The sequence below is a fragment of the Salvelinus fontinalis genome, chromosome 17 (genome assembly GCF_029448725.1).
Source record: "Salvelinus fontinalis isolate EN_2023a chromosome 17, ASM2944872v1, whole genome shotgun sequence".
Lineage (NCBI taxonomy): Eukaryota > Metazoa > Chordata > Actinopteri > Salmoniformes > Salmonidae > Salvelinus > Salvelinus fontinalis.
This window is the reverse complement of record NC_074681.1, coordinates 44,098,892-44,121,487: the sequence shown is the minus strand read 5'-3', so window position 1 is coordinate 44,121,487 and position 22,596 is coordinate 44,098,892. Positions and strand designations below refer to the sequence as shown.

General features: G+C 40.9%; 1 protein-coding gene across 1 annotated transcript in view; it reads right to left on the bottom strand.

Annotated features, from left to right (window-relative positions):
- Positions 1–1,059: 1,059 nt before the first annotated feature.
- Positions 1,060–22,596, bottom strand: part of ankhb (ANKH inorganic pyrophosphate transport regulator b) — a 76,060-nt gene continuing 54,523 nt past the window's right edge. The window contains exons 6-12 of the mRNA XM_055867567.1: positions 21,491–21,625; positions 12,976–13,068; positions 11,617–11,712; positions 5,627–5,756; positions 5,298–5,421; positions 3,053–3,152; positions 1,060–2,268 (exon numbers count right to left, since the gene is read on the bottom strand). Coding sequence (XP_055723542.1) covers positions 2,152–2,268; positions 3,053–3,152; positions 5,298–5,421; positions 5,627–5,756; positions 11,617–11,712; positions 12,976–13,068; positions 21,491–21,625 — 795 coding nt within the window. The 3' untranslated portion in view covers positions 1,060–2,151. The remainder of the gene's footprint in view (positions 2,269–3,052; positions 3,153–5,297; positions 5,422–5,626; positions 5,757–11,616; positions 11,713–12,975; positions 13,069–21,490; positions 21,626–22,596) is intronic.

Below are 22,596 nucleotides of genomic sequence, written 5' to 3'. Positions count from 1 at the left end.
ACCGTCATCTAGTGGCGGCAATAAATTAATAACACACAAGATTAAATTCAGGACTCCAGCACTGCAGATGGCGGAACATCACAGATATTAGGTTTACGCTTTTTCCAAACACAAAAGAAAATGGACTGCTTTAAATGGAGATAGCCTCAATGGCGCTGCCCATGCTATCACAGATGCCATCATGGCAAAATTGTGTCCTCTGTCTAACTCTATGGTGGAGATTGTCTATGACTCTGGGATAGATTGGTGGAGACTGACTATGAGTCCCGGCTTGTTTAATGGAGAATGACTCTAAAGGAGAAAACTCAGCAGATTGATTGTTGGTCTGCACAGTAAGGGGCTGTTGGTTCGCCGTTCGCCTGCTGTCGGCGCGGTGTGTTATAGCGACTGACGGACGTCATCTTTGCTTGCTTCTACATGTAGAATCGGTTTGCAAATTATGGTCGGCCGTATGTACAAGAGGTGCCCCGGCCGGCAGACGGTCGACAATCCTACCAGTCTGTCTGTGACCTAATAGTTTGGTGCAGAATGATTGACTGATAGATTGGTGCAGCATGATTGACTAATAGATTGGTGCAGAATGATTGGTGCAGAACCCCCCCTTCCCCCCCTAAAGTGTCTCCTGACACTTCAGAGAATCTATCTCCAGTTACCGTCCACACCAAAATCAGGTAAAATAAACCAAAATACCAAACAGTGGAATCTAAAGTAGCCTACCCCATGCTTCTGGTCTATGTGCCTCTTCTGAGCCCAAAATTAAGAAAATCTTTTCAACATTTCTAGGACGCAAACCTGAGTTTGTGTTTTACGGTATTATAATATAGATTACTTAGGAGGCTTTTTGCAAACAAGGCTTATATCTAAATAAGGTACAGATCAAAATCCAACTACAGTGAGTTCCCTGACCACTATTATCCATGCTACGGCAGTTCAGTCACAAAAGTGTGGATGTCTTTGCGTAGAAAGGAACTTTTGAATGCCTAGCTAAAAATGTTTAGCAGCCACTGAACGTAAGGGGACAAAATACTAGCCTACAGTAAAAACACTCTCAGAGGGAAATTAAACGACTGAATCACCCTTTAATCATTGCAGAATAGAACTGTCCCTTTGTGTTGATAGACAATAATAAGAGAAGTCATATTTGCTCTTGTTACACAGGACAGGGCTTTAGCGGTCATATTTTAAATACAAAAGGCCCCATGAGTTGGTAAGACTTCGCTATCCACTACAATCTATAGAAAACTTCCAGAAGCTTCAGACACCTTTAAATACTTGTGCATCATCGGCAATGGAGAGAGTTTATAGTACAGAATGGGTGTGTTGGGGGGATTAACAACTGGACACCACCATACGGTATGTATCATGGAGTTACATCCTGAGATCGAAATTTAAAAAAGAATACGACAACAGACATGATATAAAAACAAGAAACAACTGTTGCCCAGTCAACCCCCCCTCCCCCCCAACCCGCCATTTCAGTTAACATCACTTATACAGAAATTGACCATGTTTTCTGACATCAACAACATTATAATATAAATGTTTTATAATGGTACCAAACCATCACTCGCACACCAGGAAACTATTTAAAACTCCCTTTTTCATTCTCAACTTTGATAGAAATCTGTGGTTAATATATCATATTTGTTATTTTATCGTTTATTATTGGGAACCATAAACTGTTCCCCAACTGGTGTACAGCCAAAATAAATCAAGTTAAAAGGTCACAACACAAAGACCTACCTCAGCATCATTACTTATTCTACATTATTTATCTTGTACATTCAAAGTAAAACAAAATATATGTTTTCCAAGCGGTTGAAGTTATACAGTACAGTAAAAATGTGTGTTTCCTCATAAAAGTAGAGGACGGCAGCACAGAAAAGTTTGGCGAACATATGGAGTTAAATGAGCAACATTTGCTTTGGAACAAGTTAGCATCTTTACCATGCTTCACTGGCTTGGTAGCAATCAGATGAAACATAAAGGGGTTTTGTTTAGGTACTCTCCAAACCTCATAAACCATGTACGGTTAAAGGGGGGGTATCAACAGGCTGCCAAAAACGATTGAAAAACTGCCCCGGTAAAACAAGGGAACTCCCTTGTACTATCCCCCAGCGTGTCCTTCAAGAGTCCTTCAGCATCCGTGGCTCACTCATCTTCCTCCACGATATCGTCCATTCGTCGCCGGGGCCGCACATCATTCATTGGGGCTGAGTCTTCTTCCCCGTCCCCCACCTCTTCAACTTCCGTGTCTTTCTTTTTTTTCTAGATGGAGGAAAAATGTGTTTTATCACCTCTGAGTGCCAAACAAACAAATTTTTTTAATTTTTTTATTTCACCTTTATTTTATGTGATAACTGATAATGATGAGTTTCTTTCTTACTTGGTTCTCTTAGGAGAGTTTACAACTGGATAATTGTAACAATAACTTGTCTTATAGCGATCAAGCCACATACAGTATAACATATTTTGGCTCTGTTAAATAATAGTAATATTTCCCATGCCATTGCCTTTTCCAGGTGTGATGGCTAATACACAACTATCTTTATTATCGTTATGAAACATCTGCATTTAGGGTCTATGTGGAGTCCTGAATCAGGTTGGGTTCCCACGGTTTACTGCAAGTGAATCACAAAAGTATCCATTTGCTGGTAAGTTTATGCAGAAATCTACTATAAAAATGTAAGAACATTTTTAGAAATGAGCCCCTGATCCAGATTCATTCATGGTGCAACATTAGCGGATCATGGGCTCATTTCTAAAAAGTTCTTACGTTTGTATAGTAGATTTCTGCATACGATCTTTTCTTAAAATATGTGAAAATGTGGTTTAAGTACTGTAAACACCCATAAAGTGTTCGTCACAAATAAGCATGTTTCATTTATAAATCCCACATTTTCAGGCACGATCTATATAAATGGCATATTTTTATAAATCAGATTGTTGCTATGGATATCGTTGAACACACAATTTACTATCAAATATGTGCTTACGAATGTGTTATAAATTAGGCCCCAGATTGCCATGTGGTTTATGCTGTGCACCTTACCTGTTTTCGATAGACATAGCACGCAGCTATTGCCACCATTATCGTCTCTCCAAGGAATCCGGCAAGGAGAGACCCAACTCCCAGACTTGCTCCATGCACCCTGAAATACAAATCTTACAATGTAAGCCAAGGACATGTACGCACGCAGCTTCATGCTTCTACAACATGCTAGCTACAGGACCAAAACAGAGGAAACGTTTAGCCTCACGCTTCAACACTCCTGGTTGCTGTGGAAATTGGCCCACTACTACTGTTAAGTTGGTGCATCTTCTACCCAGTGGTGGAAAAAGTACCCAACTGTCATACTTGAGTAACAGTAAAGATACCTTAATAAAAAATGACTCAAGTAAAAGTAAAAGTCACCCAGTAAAATTCTACTTGAGTAAAATGCAAAAAGTATTTGGTTTAAAATGTACTTAAGTATCAAAAGTACATGTAATTTCAAAAATATACTTAAGTATCAAAAGTAAAAGTATAAATCATTTCAAATTTCTTATATTAAGAAAACCAGGCGGCACCATTTTCTTGTTTTTTAAACATTTACGGAAAGCCAGGGGTATACTCCAACATTCAGATATAATTTACAAACTAATCATGTGTTTAGTGACTCCGACAGGTCAGAGGCAGTAGGGATGACCGGGGATGTTCAGTTGATAAGTGCGTGAATTTGACTATTTTCCTGTCCTGCTAAACATTCAAAATGTAACATGTACTTTTGGTTGTCAAGGAAAATGTATGGAGCAAAAAGTACAATATTTTCATAAGGAATGTAGTGAAAGTAAAAGTCAAAATTGTCAAAAATATAAATAGTAAAGTACAGATACTACAAAAAACGACATAAATAGTACTTTAAAGTAATTTTACTTATGTACTTTACACCACTGCATCTACATCATCTCACACACACACTCTTTTCATACACCTTCAGTTAGCCAGCATGAGGCTACTTCGCAATTCTTGTGTATTACTATATTATTACTATATGTATTAATGAAAATAAACGAAATGCTCGAATGACGCATCCCGGTAAAGACAACCTCATGTAAGCAAAGTTATACTGTATTTTTCCCACAAAATAGTTAACTAACTTATGGTCACTTTCAATGCAGCAGTTATTTTGTACTGACCCACACTTTGTCCCAAATGGCACCATATTGCCTATATACTGCACTAGTTTTGACTAGAGCTCTATGGGCCTTGGTACTGTGCCATTTGGGATGTTGTCCCACTGGTTCACAAAGTTATGAGGTCCACTGAAGAGCAACTGAAGCGGGACAAGAAGTAGATTGGTGTCTTTATAGACTAGCGCTTAGTTCACACACGGATGTACAATGCATTTCTCCACAACCTTCCCACGTGTCTGCACAAAAGCACTTCACGTCCAAGAGGTGGCGCCAATGATTGCAATGGTGCCTCGGATTGGTGTAGGGTGAAGTCGCCCCTAAACCCTGATCTTGGGTCAGTTTAGCATTTCCCCCAGTAATTGTTATTCAGGTGAGGATTCAAGGTCGGGGAAGCTGTAAAATAAAATTGGTTCTGCAATGTTGAAAAATCCGATAACAAGGTGTAGAGGCTAAAAGTTATTTTCAATTTCCAGAAGAAATTGTGAATTATTTAAGAAAAGCGCAAGGGTGCCAATATATTAGGCCACAAATGTATGTCATTCAGCAGATACTTTTATCCAAACAGACTTACAGTCATGCATGCATACAATTTTTATATGGGTGACCCCAGTGGTAAGCAAATCCACGACCGTGGCGTTGCAAGCGCCATGCTATAACAACTGAGCCACAAAGAACCACAAAAAAAAACAAGCTCAATGAAAGAATCTCTATCAAACCTTTTTTTATTTTTTTATTTTTTTTACTTCTGGCCTAGGCTTAGTCTGTGTCTGATAAACTGACCCAAAAAGTTAACATTTTAAAAAGTGAGTAGTGAAGTGAACACTTCTCCCAATAAAATAATGAGCTGTGGTAAAATGGACAGATTTGAAACTAGTAACTGACGAAGTGAACACTTGGGCCCATGCATGGGAGTAAGATAAAACATAATCAGAGGTGAAGTGGCCAATTTTGAGCCTAGTGAATGATAAGTTGAACACTTGTTGTGAGATATTGAGTGCACACTCACAGCATTGAGGTTTTCACCTCATTCTAATGACACTAGCTCCATGCTCAAGAGATTGGCAAGTAGCGAGGTGAACACTTGTGAGACCCGTGAAAGCAGAAGTGTGCACTTCACTTACCCCATGTAAGGGAGTACAATGAGACTGGTGATCAGTACGATGATGCGCAGGACAGAGCTGGGAGCAAGGACGAAGGTCTTCTTCAAAGTCATGAGCCAGCCTGTCAGGTGAGCCCGGATGGTCACTGTCATGGTAAAATAAATACATGCTTTTTTTCGTGTATAAATGAGTTGTTCTTTACATCGGTAAGCAGGATGTTTCCCTCCTGTGTAGGATGAGTCTACCTTTAATGTTAGGGTCGACAACAACAAAAATGACATTCCTGTTGACATTACGTTAGTGATAAATTCAAACATTCCACTTCCACTGATTCCCTACTTGGATCTTACCTGGAACAGGGAAGAAGGAGAAGATTAGCAGTGGAGGGACGCAGAGCTCTGCGAAGGCATGGTCCACACCAATGATGTCTACTAGGATCCTCTCCGAGATGTGAGGCGTCCAGAACACCAAAAAGCATAGCTGGACAGCCAAAACCAAACACAGGGTTAACACTGTCTGAAGCCACAGGGGGTTAGGATTAGGGTTAAATTACTCTAGTATAAACACTGATCAATGGTCAGTTCCATGGTTTCGTTGTGAAGGTAAGGTTAGGATTTGGGGAGGGAAATGTGCTCGCTAGCGACACATGAATGGACTGTGTTGCATTTGTACAGTGCATTTGGAAAGTATTCAGACCCCTTGATTTTTTCCACATTTTTTTATGTTACAAACTTATTCTAAAATTGTTTAAATAGTGTTTTTCCCCTCATCAATCTACACAAAATGCCCCATAATGACAAAGTAAAAACAGGTTTTTAGAAATGTTTGCAAATGTATTAAAAACAAAAAAACTTAAATGTTTTGGTACCCTTCCCCAGATTGTGCTCTGACATGCACTGTCAACTGTGGGACCTTATATAGACAGGTGTGTGCCTTACCAAATCATGTCCAATCAATTGAATTTACCACAGGTGGACTCCAAACAAGTTGTAGAAACATTTCAAGGATGATCAATGGAAACAGGATGCAGCTGAGCTCAATTTCGAGTGTCATAGCAAAGGGCCTGAATACTTATGTAAGTAATGTATTTCTGTTTTTATCTTTTAATACATTTTCTAAATTTTGTAAAAACCTGTTTTCGCTTGGTCATTATGGCATATTATGTGTAGATTGATGAGGGAAAAAAGTTATTTAATCAATTTTAGAATAAGGCTGTAATGTAACAAAATGTGGAAAAGGGGAAGGGGTCTGAATACTAGCATCGTGCACATACCTTATCTAGGGCAAAGGTTTGTTTGAGGCACCTTGTCATTACCTTGACCACAGAGAATGAGGATGGTACAAACTGATCTGGAAAGACAGCCCTCCATTACTTAGACCACAACGCATAAATGGGGCAAAGCCTAATATGGAGTCAGCAGTTCATCACTGACCACACGTTGTTTCCAAAAGCGCTCTCTATACTTGGTTCTAACTTGCTTCCTTTGTCATGATCATGTCCACATTCTGATTGTGGCCACATTTTTAGACAGGTGGCGACAATCAAAAAGACACATTGTGATCAGATCATCCTGCCCAGCTCTGGAGGTAGTTAGACACATTGTGTCTGGACACCTTACAAGTGTAGACAGATCTGGACAGAGAAAACCATTTAAATCATCATTACTCCACCCTGTAAAATCATTGACAGGTGGAACCATTGTCTGATTTCATCAATATGTGTCTTGCAATTTAAAAATAATCATATTATTTTGAAAGAAAAGCTGTGAAATAATTTGCATAAAGGAAGGGACCAGGAAATCTGGTCACAGTGGACGGATAACAGACACATTTTAATTTGTGATGGGAAACTACGCTTCCTGAAGAATTGAGGCTTTCCAGCCAATTGTGTAGAAAATAGGTTCATTAAGGGTTCGGGTTCGAACCGGAACCTTTTTGTGATGGTAGGGGTTCAATTTTGAACGTTTCTAATAATATATTGTAGACGTGGCAGCCTATCAGATTGAAGGTGTGGTTTATTGGAGTTGTGGCTTTCAGATAGTTATTTTTGGTCGCCTGTTAGTGTGTGTAAATGTCAGTTTGTACACTGCAAATGAAAATGTTCCTTGAATGTTTATGCATATTACATATTCTAATATAATACTAACATTGCTTTTTTTTATAATTCTAACATTGCGTCCTCTGGAACACGATCCTGCCAAGCCTCACTGCTTCTTGCCACACTGCTCGCTTAACCCGGAAGCCAACCGCATTAATGTGTCGGAGGAAACACCATACACCTGGCGACTGTGTCAGCATGCATGCGCCAGGCCCGCCACAGGAGTCGCTAGAGCGCGACGGGACAAGGACAAACCTTCCCCTAACCTGGACGACGCTGGGCTGGGCCAATTGTATGCCCCCTCGTGGGTCTCCCAGTCGCGCCCGGCTGCGACACAGCCCGGTATCGAACTCGGATCTGTAGTGATCGCCTTAGACCGCTGCGCCACCGGGAGGCAAGTCACCACCAATTCTAAGAGTGTAGACAGCACTGACCTGGGCTGGAAAATACACACCATTATAATCGCAAAAAAAATGTCTCTACCTGTGTGGGTCACAGACACGAGTCGAGACTTGTCGAGGCTCTCCTTAAAACAAGAGGCCGGAAAGTAGGGGGCTTTGGGGAACTAGATTGTTTGATATGTCAACAGCCTAGGTACAACATGAGATCCTTTTGTTTCTTTTTTTACTTTAAACAATAATATGCATGAAACCAACATTGATGACGATCTCACAAACAACAGAGATGTAATGCTAAAACCACTGGGTGACAAATAGCAGTCCTATAGCAGTACCTGCAGAAGAAACACAGTGGAACCTGGAAATACCATCCAACACAAAACGATGTGAGTAATGTTCAGTCTGAACCTACTTTCTGAAGCCAAAAAGTAAAAGACAATAACTCCCTCTGTAATTTTGTTATATAAAGCTTAATAAATAGGGCTACTAAGCTACCAAGCTGCTAGGAAAGAATCTGACTGAAATTAGCACTGAAGTGAAAGGTGTGAAAACACTTGAGCCTAACAATGGCAGGAGAGTATCACAGCCCCCCCCCACCCAAATGCAGAGGCCTTTGAAGCACCCTTCATCTGTGCAGAAGATATCATCCTCAGAATCCCCAAAATAGAACAGCCACAGGACAACTTTGTTTGGACGTCGTAAAGGACCATTCGCCGACACTGAAAAGATATAGCTAGCCAACAACATCCTTTTCCACATGGAAAAGACGGCCAGAGACTTGCTAGCTACGTTAGCTAGCTAGCTGGGATTTTCTACAAGGAATCTGCCTCCTGAAAAAGTTAGCTAGACGGTACACTGTCCTTCTCTCAGCACATATCAAAGCTGCAGGCGAAGGTTCAATCTAGACTATCGTAAATCGCTCCTCTTTCACCACAGCTGCCAAACTAACCCTGATTCAGATGATCATCCTACCCATGCTAGATTACGGAGACGGTATTTATAGATAGGCAGTTAAGGGTGCTCTTGAGCAGCTAGATGTTCTTTACCATTCGGCCATCAGTTTATCCCTGATGTCCTTACACAGCTCTCTGGTCTTGGCCATTGTGGAGAGGATGGAGTCTGTTTGATTGAGTGTGTGGACAGGTGTCTTTTATACAGGTAACGAGTTCAAACAGGTGCAGGTAATACAGGTAATGAGTGGAGAACAGGAGGGCTTCTTAAAGAAAAACGAACAGGTCTGTGAGAGCCGGAATTCTTACTGGTTGGTAGGTGATCACATACTTATGTCATTCAATAAAATGCAACTGAATTACTTAAAAATCATACAATGTGATTTTCTGGATTTTTGATTCCGTCTCTCACAGTTGAAGTGTACCTATGATAAAAATTACAGACCTCTACATGCTTTGTAAGTAGGAAAACCTGCAAAATCGGCAGTGTATCAAATACTTGTTCTCCCTACTGTATATGGATGTGTAGTTTGATGTGTATATTAACATGTATATTCACATCCATATGGATGTGTAGTTTGATGTGTATATTCACGTCTATATGGATGTGTAGTTTGATGTGTATATTCACGTCTATATGGATGTGTAGTTTGATGTGTATAGTAACGTGTATATTCATGTCTATATGGATGTGTAGTTTGATGTATATATTAACGTGTATATTCATATCTATATGGATGTGTAGTTTGATGTGTATAGTAACGTGTATATTCATGTCTATATGGATGTGTAGTTTGATGTGTATATTAACGTGTGTATTTACGTCTATATGGATGTGTAGTTTGATGTATATATTAACGTGTATATTCATATCTATATGGATGTGTAGTTTTATGTGTAAATTAACATGTATATTTACGTCTATATGGATGTGTAGTTTGATGTGTATATTAACGTGTATATTTACGTCTATATGGATGTGTAGTTTGATGTGTATATTAATGTGTATATTCACGTCTATATGGATGTGTAGTATGATGTGTATATTAACATGTATATTCACATCCATATGGATGTGTAGTTTGATGTGTATATTCACGTCTGTATGGATGTGTAGTTTGATGTGTATATTCACGTCTATATGGATGTGTAGTTTGATGTGTATAGTAACGTGTATATTCACGTCTATATGGATGTGTAGTTTGATGTGTATATTAACGTGCATATTCACGTCTATATGGATGTGTAGTTTGATGTGTATATTAACGCGTATATTTACATCGATATGGATGTGTAGTTTGATGTGTATATTAACGTCTATATGGGTGTGTAGGTTGATGTGTAGTTTGATGTGTATATTCACATCTATGTCGATGTGTAGTTTGATGTGTATATTAACGTGTATATTCACGTGTATGTGGATGTGTAGTTTGATGTGTATATTAACCCGAATATTCACGTCTATATGGATGTGTAGTTTGATGTGTATATTAATGTGTATATGGATGTGTAGTTTGATGTCTATATTATATTTATTATGTGTGTTATTGTTTTATACAGGAAAAATCTGAAAAAGACACTGCCAATTTCTAGCTTACAACAATGACAACTCCTCCATCCAGGATATGCTGCTATGCAAATCAAACTCACTCTGGGGTGAAGTTTCCCCTTTGTACGGATTTAGGATCAGCTACACCTCAAAGTGGTCTCCCTACCACTGTTACTGGTAAACATGAGGGATGGGGCTGAAGAAATGTAACTACTCTCAAATTCATACAGGGAGCCATGCACTAACTCAGGGTTTCCCAAAGTTGGTCCTGCCCCCCCCCCCCAAAAAAAATTTAATATTACATTTACATAAGTATTCAGACCCTTTACTCAGTACTGTGTTGAAGCACCTTTGGCAGTGATTACAGCCTTGAGTCTTCTTGGGTATGACGCTACAAGCGAGGCACAACTGTATTTGGGGAGTTTGTCCCATTCTTCTTTGCAGATCCTCTCAAGCTCTGTCAGAATGGATAGGGAGCATTGCTGCACAGCTATTTTTAGGTCTCTCCAGAGATGTTGGATCGGGTTCAAGTCCGGGCTCTGGCTGGGCTACTCAAGGACATCCAGAGACTTGTCCTGAAGCCACTCCTGCGTTGTCTTGGCTATGTGCTTAGGGTCATTGTTCAGTCGGAAGGTGAAACTTTGCCCCAGTCTCTGAGTCCTGAGTGCTCGGAAGCAGGTTTTCATGGAGGACCTCTCTGCACTCCAAGTGGGAGTGTGTAAAGGGTATGAATACTTATGTAAATGTGATATTTCTGTTTTTTTTTATACATTAGCAAAAATTTCTAATATCCTGTTTTTGCTTTGTAATTATGGTGTATTATGTGTAGATTAATGAGGGGGGAAAAACTATTGAATCCATTCTAGAATAAGGCTGTAACATAACCAAATGTGGGAAAAGTCAAGGAGTCTGAATACTTTACAAATGCACTGTATAGTTTACAAACAATGGAGCAAAACAAGCTAATATTTTGGGTTCCGATGGGGTAAGACAGTTGAACAAAGCTCATGAGACATGGATAAGTTATATTCTTCAAGAATCAATGGGGATATATGATTCATTTAAAATTCCCCAAAATGTATTTAGTAATCGCATATGGCCCATTTAACCATTAGTTGTGGAAATGCAAAACTGACCCAAGATCAGGGGCAACTTCACCCTACTCCATCAAACACATTTCTGAAAGCTGAAACCACAATGCAAGAAACCTACCATCTGCAATCATAGAATTATGGCCCGCATCAAGTCACTCATGTTATAACAATGTAAGCTTTGTAAAGACCTAAAAGCAATGCAAACACATACAAATTCTTTTCCATCCACAAAAGATCAAGGTTGAACGTACCGTAATAGAAAGGGCAAAGCAGGCAAATGTGAACTTTTTGATGTGGGAATTGGAGATTGTGGTATTGATGTTGGTCAGTTTGTTACTGGGGTTGTTCTGTGGGCAAAGAAGAACAAACAAACGTGACAGGTGTGAATGCACTCAGTAGGCTAAGGCCGGGATTAAATAAAAGGCGCAATTTCTCAACATTCACGAAGATCGGAGTCGTGGTACATTGCGGATATCGGCTCATGTTTAAATTACCTTTACAAGTCAAGTGCAATGCGATTGTCGACAACAAGCATTTGATTGAATCCCGACCTAAATCTTCACATAAACCATAGAATCGATTTACAAATGACATTTAGAATCATTGTGAGACTTTAGTTCATGTTCAGTAACAGTCTTCACAACTATAGTTAACACAGGTAATACCACATCAAAACCAACGATGACATTATAAGAACAATGTCTCAAAAAAAATGTACTCTCCCCTAAAAATGAATTGTTAAAACATGGACTGAAATTGTGCTCAATCATTGCTGAAGAGGCAACTACCTTAGTATGACTCAGCACAAGTAAACCACACAGTGACTTTCCTAACAGCAGCCCTTAAACTTCCTGGAGCAGGTTGGTCTCTGCTCAGCACACCTTTGTTTACCTATAAATATTATGAAATGTCAGCTATGAATCCAGACTCCCCCAAAATACATGGTGCAGTGGAATTGTGTATATCATATTTCTGTGGTGTACTTACTGCAGTTTCAGTAATGTCACACTGGCATAAACGGAGCGATACAGAACAGTGACAGTTGAGTTAAGGGGACAGCGAGGCATTGAAGTCTGCTGACCTTTGCACAAACTGACAATAAATTCACTGAACTGAAGCAGGGGTTCATTCAAAAGTGCGTTGTAAAGCTGTTAAGTGCACTTCCGACAATGTGTCTTTTAAAGGCAATTTTCCCCAGACGTTTGCGGAGATCACGTTCATGGCAAATTAAGCTTGCTTGTCGACAACGCACCTTTGATTAAATTCTGGTCTAAGTATCTGCACCACTGCAATCATTGTAAATTGCATACCAGAGAAGCATCTCCTACATAAACACATTAAGGTAGCACTTTATTTCACAATATTGTTTCCATTGCTATTTACCTGGTATTTACTTGAAAATATGTGGTAGCGATGCACTTGTACTTTATTGAAAGGATACAACAAAGCTGGCCTGGTAGTTTTTACAATTTTACAGTGTAAGTAAATACCAAGGCCTTTCTGTGCTACCCACATTAATGTTAATATAATCTTTAACAGTCATTAGGTTGAGGTACCTGGCCACCCTCAGTGGCCTTACTTACTAGTTAATGTAAACAACCTCGTCTTACCTTGTCGAAGGCGGGGTAGACTGTACGTAGTTCTGTCAGCCAGCCGTACGGCAAGTGACCCACAGGATAGCTTGCAGTCAGTACTGCTACCGCCTGGCCAAACCACAGAAACCAAACACTTAGAGAAATAGACCAGTCCACCACGTCAGAAGTAAGAGTTCCTGTTTGTCTTTCTTGAAGTCGAGTTGAAGTGCATCTTCTAAGATTGCTATATCATACTAATGTGATTTATGGGATGTTAAACACACTCTCCAGGTATTGTGAGATCTGGTAATCTGCACCACATAATTGCAAAAATGACAACCTGAAACAAATACTTCACTATATTGTTACCCACTACTATAGTTAGTAAAAGGATGTATAACAAATGGCAAAGGTTCATCACATTGTTTATAGTTTGTGGCATCACAAGTCTTCACTTAGACACCTGCCCCATTCATTCAAAACACTGTATTCTCACTCTCCAAACATAACATAGCAGGTGAAAAAAACTGCCGGGGGAGGTTACAGTGTTTTCCACAAGTACATACAGTACTAGTCAAAAGTTTGGACACATCTACTCATTCAAGGGTTTTCTTTATTTTTACATTGTAGAATAGTAATGAAGACATCAAAACTATGAAATAACACATATGGAATCATGTAGTAACCAAAAAAAGTGTTAAACAAATCAAAATATATTTTATATTTGAGATTCTTCAAAGTAGCCACCCTTTGCCTTGATGACAGCTTTGCACACACTTGGCATTCTCTCAACCATCTTCATGAGATAGTCACCAGGAATGCATTTCAATTAACATGTGTGCCTTGTTAATTTGTGGAATTTCTTTCCTTCTTAATGCATTTGAGCAAATCAGTTGTGTTGTGACAAGGTAGGGGGGTATACAGAAGATAGCTCTATTTTGGTAAAATACCAAGTCCATATTATGGCAAGAACAGCTCAAATAAGGAAGGAGAAACAACAGTCCATCATTACTTTAAGACATGAAGGTCAGTTAATACAGAACATTTCAAGAACTTTGAAAGTTTCTTCAAGTGGAATGGCAAAAAACATCAAGCCCTATGATGAAACTGGGTCTCATGAGGACCGCCACAGGAAAAGAAGACCCAGAGTTACCTCTGCTGCAGAGGATAAGTTCATTCGAGTTATCATCCTCAGAAATTGCAGCTCAAATAATTGCTTCACAGAGTTCAAGTAACAGACACATCTCAACATCAACTGTTCACAGGAGACTGTGTGAATCAGGCCTTCAGGGTTGAATCACTGCAACGAAACCACTACTAAAGGACACCAATAAGAAGAAGAGACTTGCCTTGGGCCAAGAAACACAAGTAATTTACATTAGACCGGTGGAAATTTGTCCTTTGGTCTGGAGACCAAATTGGAGATTTTTGGTTACAACCGCCATGTCTTTGTGAGACGCGGTGTGGGTGAATGGATGATCTCCGCATGTGTATTTCCCACTGTAAATAAAGCATGGAGGAGGAGGTGTAATGGTGTGGGGATGCTTTGCTGGTGACACTGTCTGTGATTTATTTAGAATTCAAGGCACACTTAACCAGCATAGCTACCACAGCACTCTGCAGCGATACGCCATCTCATCTGTTTTGCACTTAGTGGAACTATCATTTGTTTTTCAACAGGACAATGACCCAACACACCTCCAGGCTGTGTAAGGACTATTTTACCAAGAAGGAGAGTGATAGAGTGCTGCATCAGATGACCTGGCCTCCACAATCCCCTGACCTCAACTAAATTGAGATGGTTTGGGATGAGTCAGACTGCAGAGTGAAGGAAAAGCAGCCAACAAGTGCTCAGCATATGTGGGAACTCCTTCAAGACTGTTGGAAAAGCATTCCAGGTGAAGCTGGTTGATATAATGCCAAGAGTGTGCAAAGCTGTCAACAAGACAAAGGGTGGCTATTTGAAGAATCTCAAATACAAAATATATTTTGATCTGTTTAACACTTTTTGCGTTACTGTCACGCCTTCTCCAGCTCTTCCCCCCTGGTGCTCGAGGGCACCAGGCTCCCCAGCATTATGCACTCCTGCCACCATCATTACGCACAACTGCCGTCCCCCGTCACACGCATCAGCGATTATTGGACTCACCTGGACTCAATCAGGTGAGTCCTGGTGATTATTGGACTCACCCCGCTCTGTTTCCAACTTCAGCATTGACTGTCATGTTTGACTCCCCGTACCTGCTTCTCGACATCAGCGTCGGTCCATACAGTTACTACATGATTCCATATGTGTTATTTCATAGTTTCGATGTCATCACTATTATTCTACAATGTAGAAAATAGTAAAAATAAAGAAAACCTTGAAGGAGTAGGGGTTCTAAAACGTTTGTGTATATATACAGTCGTGGCCAAAAGTTTTGAGAATGACACAAATATAAATTTTCACAAAGTCTGCTGCCTCAGTTTGTATGATGGCAATTTGCATATATTCCAGAATGTTATGAAGAGTAATCAGATGAATTGCAAAGTCCCTCTTTGCCATGCAAATGAACTGAATCCCCAAAAAACATTTCCACTGCATTTCAGCCCTGCCACAAAAGGACCAGCTGACATCATGTCAGTGATTCCCTCGTTAACCTGTTGAGGATGGGGGCGCTGTTGTGACTATTTATGCTAATCGTGTAATTTTTGAAACGGCTTCCCACAAAATCCTTGATCGTACAATATGCATATTATTATTATTATTGGATAGAAAACAGTCTATAGTTTCTATAGGAGTTGAAATTTTGTCTCTAAGTGGAACAGAGCCCATTCTACAGCAATTTCCCTGACATGGAGTCAGATTTCAGAAATTTTGGCCCCTGATCTGGAGTCAGTTAAAAGGGCACTGTTATTGCTATGAGTATACGGACACTGCTTACGTCTTCCCCTGGATGCCTTTACGTGATGACGATTTGAATGGGGTCGATTGCGCGTTCACAGGCACTACAAATTAAAAAACCCTGAGGCTAGTCACTCTTTTGGAGCTGCGTCATGCGCCTAAAGGACACCGACCCGCACCTGTTCCAAGCATTAGTGGAGGGAGTAATATTACTCGGGTCATGTTTCTACTCGTTATGGGAGTTAAAAACATCATAAGGTAGTTAATTTAAAGCGTTTTATAGCAATTTATATCCGTTTAGTGCGATTTTGGGACATTTATTTCTGAAACGCTGTGAATTGCTGGGCACGCTTCCAGTTCATCCCGAACGCAGTTGGCATTTCCACATGGCAAGAGGACAGCTTTCCACCAAAAGACGATTGGACCCAAGAAAGGATCCTTTGCCCAAGATACTGATGGAAGAACAGCTCAAAGTAGGACATTTTTATTATGATAAATCGTGTTTCTGTCGAAAAATGTTAGTGGCTTAGGACGCCATGTTTTTTGACGTAGCTTCGCTTGGCGCAAACTGTATTGAAAAGTAAGGATAATTTAAAAAATGTAATTCCGCGATTGTATTAAGAATTAAATTGTCTATCAATCCCTGTCCACCCTATATTTTTTAGTCACGTTTATGAGTATTTATGTATAAGAGTAGATCACTGTCTAAGTGGCGCACGGACATTTTCTCACCAGCTGGGCTACATTTCACATTGTCTAACCATGAGTTTGGTGGCTAAATATAAACATTTTCGATCAAACTCTATATGGATTGTGTAATATGATGTTACAGGAGTGTCATCTGAAGAATTCTGAGAAGGTTAGTGAAAAAATTAATATATTTTGGCGATGTTGACTTTTATCGCTCACTTTGGCTAGAATCAATGCTGGGCTGCTATGTGCTATGTGCTATGCTAATATAACGATTTATTGTGTTTTCGCTGTAAGACACTTAGAAAATCTGAAATATTGTCTGTATTCACAGGATCTGTGTCTTTCGATTAGTGTATGCTGTGTATTTTTACGAAATGTTTGATGATTAGTAAGTAAACACGTTGCTCAATGTAGTTTTTCTAGTCCATTTGTGACGGTGGGTGCAATTGTAACCTATGCCATCTACCTGAAATATGCACTTTTTTCTAACAAAACCTATCCCATACCATAAATATGTTATCAGACTGTCATCTGATGAGTTTGTTTCTTGGTTAGGGGCTATAAATATCTTAGTTTAGCCGAATTGGTGATAGCTACTGGTGTTGGTGGACAAATAAAAGATGGTGGATTATGCTAATGTGTTTTTAGGTAATAGATGTACATCTTTACATATTGTGTCTTCCCTGTAAAACATTTTAAAAATCAGACATGTTGGCTGGATTCACAAGATCTGTGTCTTTCATTAGCTGTATTGGACTTTAATGTGTGAAAGTTAAATATTTAAAAAAAAAAAAATTTGAATTTCGCGGCACTGGTTTTTCAGTGGGGGTGGAGTGCCGCTAGCGGCACCCTCATCCTAGACAGGTTAACACAGGTGTGAGTGTTGACGAGGACAAGGTTGGAGATCACTCTGTCATGCTGATTGAGTTCGAATAACAGACTAGAAGTTTCAAAAGGAGGGCGTTGCATGGAATCATTGTTCTTCCTCTGTCAACCGTGGTTACCTGCAAGGAAACACGTGCCGTCATCATTGCTTTGCACAAAAAGGACTTCACAGGCAAGGATATTGCTGCCAGTAAGATTGCACCTAAATCAACCATTTATCGGATCATCAAGAACTTCAAGGAGAGCGGTTCAATTGTTGTGAAGAAGGCTTCAGGGCGCCCAAGAAAGTCCAGCAAGCGCCAGGACCATCTCCTAAAGTTGATTCAGCCGTGGGATCGGGGAACCACCAGTACAGAGCTTGCTCAGGAATGGCAGCAGGCAGGTGTGAGTGCATCTGCACGCACAGTGAGCAAAGACTTTTTTCTGGTGTCCTTTGACAGCTCATTGGTCTTGGCCATAGTGGAGTTTGGAGTGTGACTATTTGAGGTTGTGGACAGGTGTCTTTTATACTGATAACAAGTTCAAACAGGTGCCATTAATACAGGTAACGAGTGGAGGACAGAGGAGCCTCTTAAAGAAGAAGTTACAGGTCTGTGAGAGCCAGAAATCTTGCTTGTTTGTAGGTGACCAAATACTTATTTTCCACCATAATTTGCAAATTCATTCATTAAAAATCCTACAATGTGATTTTCTGGAATTTTTTTTCTCATTTTGTCTGTCATAGTTGAAGTGTACCTATGATGAAAATTACAGGCCTCTCTCATCTTTTTAAGTGGGAGAACTTGCACAATTGGTGGCTGACTAAATACTTTTTTGCCCCACTGTATATACAGTTGAAGTCAGAATATTACCTACACCTTAGCCAACTACATTTAAACTCAGTTTTTCACAATTCCTGACATTTAATCCTAGTAAAACGTTAAGATCACCACTTTATTTCAAGAATGTGAAATGTCAGAATAATAGTAGAGAGAATTATTTATTTCAGCTTTTATTTATTTCATCACATTCCCAGTGGGTCAGAAGTTTACATTGTGGCGTACAGCAGGTCAGCCACCAGGGGGAGACTCGTTGAGGCCTGGTGACAGACGGAGTATACATCATGAGGCGATGGCTCCATCTGCTGGACGAAGGGCTCTCCGGCCAGGACTAAATGGGGCTGATTGGGAGCTGGTGAATAATCATGGGCTGATTGCTCACCAGCTGTGCAAGGCCCATAAAGCTGCCAGAACGGCAGCACTCAACGGGACTCTACACTCAATTAGTATTTGGTAGCGTAGCCTTTAAATTGTTTATCTTGGGTCAAACGTTTAGGGTAGCCTTCCACAAGCTTCCCACAGTAAGTTGGGTGAACATGCCTGTTCAATGAACCATAAACAATTAATGAACATGCACCTGTAGAACGGTTGTTAAGACACTAATAGCTTACATATGGTAGGCAATTAAGGTCACAGTTATGAAAACTTAGGACACTAAAGAGGCCTTTCTACTGACTCTGAAAAACACCAAAAGAAAGATGCCCAGGGTCCCTGCTCATCTGCGTGAACATGCCTTATGCATGCTGCAAGGAGGCATGAGGACTGAAGATGTGGCCAGGGCAATAGATTGCAATGTTCGTACTGCAATGTTTGTGTTACACGTGAGACGCCTAAGACAGCACTACAGGGACACAGGACGGACAGCTGATCGTCCTCGTAGTGGCAGACCACGTGTAACAACACCTGCACAGGATCGGTACATCCGAACTTCACACCTGCGGGACAGGTACAGGATGGCAATAACAACTGCCCGAGTTACACCAGGAACGCACAATCCCTCCATCAGTGCTCAGACTGTCCGCAATAGGCTGAGAGAGGCTGGACTGAGGGCTTGTAGGCCTGTTGTAAGGCAGGTCCTCATCAGACATCATCGACAACAATGTCACCTATGGGCACAAACCCACCGTCGCTGGACTAGACAGGACTGGCAAAAAGTGCTCTTCACTGATGAGTCGCGGTTTTGTCTCACCAGGGGTGATGGTCGGATTCGCGTTTATCATCGAAGGAATGAGCGTTACACCGAGGCCTGTACTCTGGAGCGGGGTCGATTTGGAGGTGGAGGGTCCGTCATGGTCTGGGGCGGTGTGTCATAGCATCAGATGGTTGTTCTTCTGGAACGTTCTCCCATCTCCACAGAGAAACCCTGTAGCTCTGTCAGAGTGACCATCAGGTTCTTGGTCACCTGCCTGACCAAGGCCCTTCTCCCCCGATTGCTCAGTTTAGCCATTTAAGAATGATGGAGGCCACTGTGTTCTTTGGGGACCTTCAGTGCTGCAGAAATATTTTGGTACCCTTCCATAACATCCGTGCCTTGACACAATCCTGTCTCGGAGGTCTACGGACAATTCCTTCGACCTCATGGTTTTGTTTTTGCTCTGACATGCATTGTCAACTCTGGGACCTTACATAGACAGGTGTGTGCCTTTCCAAATCATGTGCAATCAATTACATTTTCCACAGGTGGACTCCAATCAAGTTGTAGAAACATGTCAAGTATGATAAATGGCAACAGGATGCACCTAAACTCAATTTCGAGTCTGGGTAAGGGGATAAGGTGTTCGGAATTAGCTTTGTTTGGTTGCATGCCAATTCTCCACCCTTGCAAACTTTCTCGCATGGATTTAACAATGTTGGAAATTCACTCCTGCTAACACCAATCATATGCTTTAAACCTTTTAGGAGCACTAGATTTATAGGTAATTACTAATAATGTTTACATTACTTATTTTATTGATTTCCCACCCTTTTATAAGTCAGAACACAAAAAAAAGTGTCTCTGGCTCCAACCAGTGGCTGGCTGCGTCATTACAATCCATTTTTTCATCTCTTTGCCACGTCAAAGGGGCGGACCTTAGAAAAGCAGCTTGCGACATAGACATGACACAGACATTGCTGGATTCCTATTGAGCAGGCGGTTCTAAATATACTGTAACTTTTATAGCTGTACGATAAAGAACTTGACCTACAGAAAAATAAGTAAAGATGTAATTTTGTGCGGAAGTAAAACGTTTTACAATTAGCCCCCGCCCCCCATAGGTCCACAGACAATCGCCATCACACTGCACACGGCCCTATCCCATCTGGACAAGAGGAATACCTATGTAAGAATGCTGTTAATTGACTATAGCTCAGCATTCAACACCATAGTACCCTCCAAGCTCAACATTAAGCTTGCGGCCCTGGGTCTTAATCCCGCCCTGTGCAATTGGGTCCAGGACTTCCTGACAGGCTGCCTCCAGGTGGTGAAGGTAGAAAACAACATCTCCACTTCGCTGATCCTCAACACTGGGGCCCCACAAGCGTGCGTGCTCAGCCCCCTCCTGTACTCCCTGTTCACCCATGACTGCGTGGCCATGCACGCCACCAACTCAATCATCAAGTTTACAGATGACACAACAGTAGTGGGCTTGATTACCAACAACAACGAGACAGCCTATAGGGAGGAGGTGAGGGCCCTCGGAGTGCGGTGTCAGGAAAACAACCTCTCACTCAACGTCAACAAAACAAAGGAGATGATCGTGGACTTCAGGAAACAGCAGAGGGAGCACCCCTCTATCCACATCGACGAGACAGCAGTAGAGAAGGTGGAAAGTTCCTCAGTGTGCACATCACGGACAAACCAAAATGGTCCACCCACACAGACAGTGTGCTGAAGAAGGCGCAGCATCCGAACAAAACAATTTGAAATGGCCAAAATGTTGATTTAGACGTTTGCAAATTTCACACATTTTGACGATCACTAATGTCATAATAGTTTGGGTAAAGTAATAAAGAAGTTGAAATATTTTGGGTAAATTGTCATTAAACTGATAGTAACTATATCTAGAAATATTACAAAGTATGAAAATGCTTGTTCATTCACATCATGAATTCACTATGATATTTGTACATGGATTATTATACTTTTACTATGTACTGGACCATATCAAAACAAAAAGCTTTCTGGGGTGGGGGGAACAGTACTACATTGTTCAGAATATCACCTTCTTGCTAGACTGGAAAAGTGTGTTGTGTGCTTAAAATCCTCATATGAGGTCGGTAGGACACTTGCCTCGGTGGCAGCCGAGCTTCCCTTGAGGTCCCGGGAGACAAAGAGGTTGACGATAGGCCTGCTGATTCTCTGCATGGCCAGGATCAGGGCCAAGGGCCACCAGAAACTCAGCATCTTCTTGATGGTAGCGTCCCCCTGCGGGCGATAGGGAAAGAGGGAGGGAGGCATGGGAGAAAGTGATGAGCATTCCCAAATGCAACTGTGCAATAATGTAATTCCATTATAACTAAATGTCCATTTCATGGAGGACAATAAAGTTATATTCTATTGTAACTAAAGTTCCATCATATGGTGGAATATTAAGTCATATTATATTGTAACTAAAGTTCTATCTCTGGTACCCTGTCTATATAGCCAAGTTACTGGTACCCTTTATTTGTCACATACCCGTGTTTAGCAGATGTTATTGCAGGTGTAACGAAATGCTTGTGTTTCTAGCTCCAACAGTGCAGTACTATCTAACAGGTATACAGTATCTCTTGTTGTTTAAGATAAGTGCCGACAGAGAGCGCTGCCTCGCTTCTCGTCCTTAGGAAACTTTGCAGCAATTCGTTTTTTTATGTATTATTTCTTACATTGTTAGCCCAGAAAATCTTAAGTGTTATTACACACAGCCGGGAAGAGCTATTGGATATCAGAGCGGCGTCAACTGACCAGCACTATGACCAGGAGTATGACTTTCCCGAAGCAGATCCTTTGTCCAAACCACCCAAAAACAACGCCGCCGGAGAAGAGGTAGACAGGGCGGTCTTCTGGTCAGACTTCCGAGGTGGGCACACCACCCACCGCTTCCAAGTATATTACTTGATAATGTCCAGTCTCTCGATAACAAGGTAGACGAAATTAGGGAAAGGGTTGCTTTCCATAGAGACATCAGGGATTGAATGTAACGGCTGGTGCTCTCCTCATCCTCGGATGAGGTGAGGAGAGAAGGATCTTCAGACCAAAACGCAGCATTTGGGAAATAAGCCATCTTTATTTTAAATACGATGGCAACACGAAACGAAACAAAACACTTTCAAAACTACAAAACAAGAAAACGACGTTGACGAAACCTGAACATAAACTTACATAACTAAACATAAACTCACGTACAGGAAACAGAC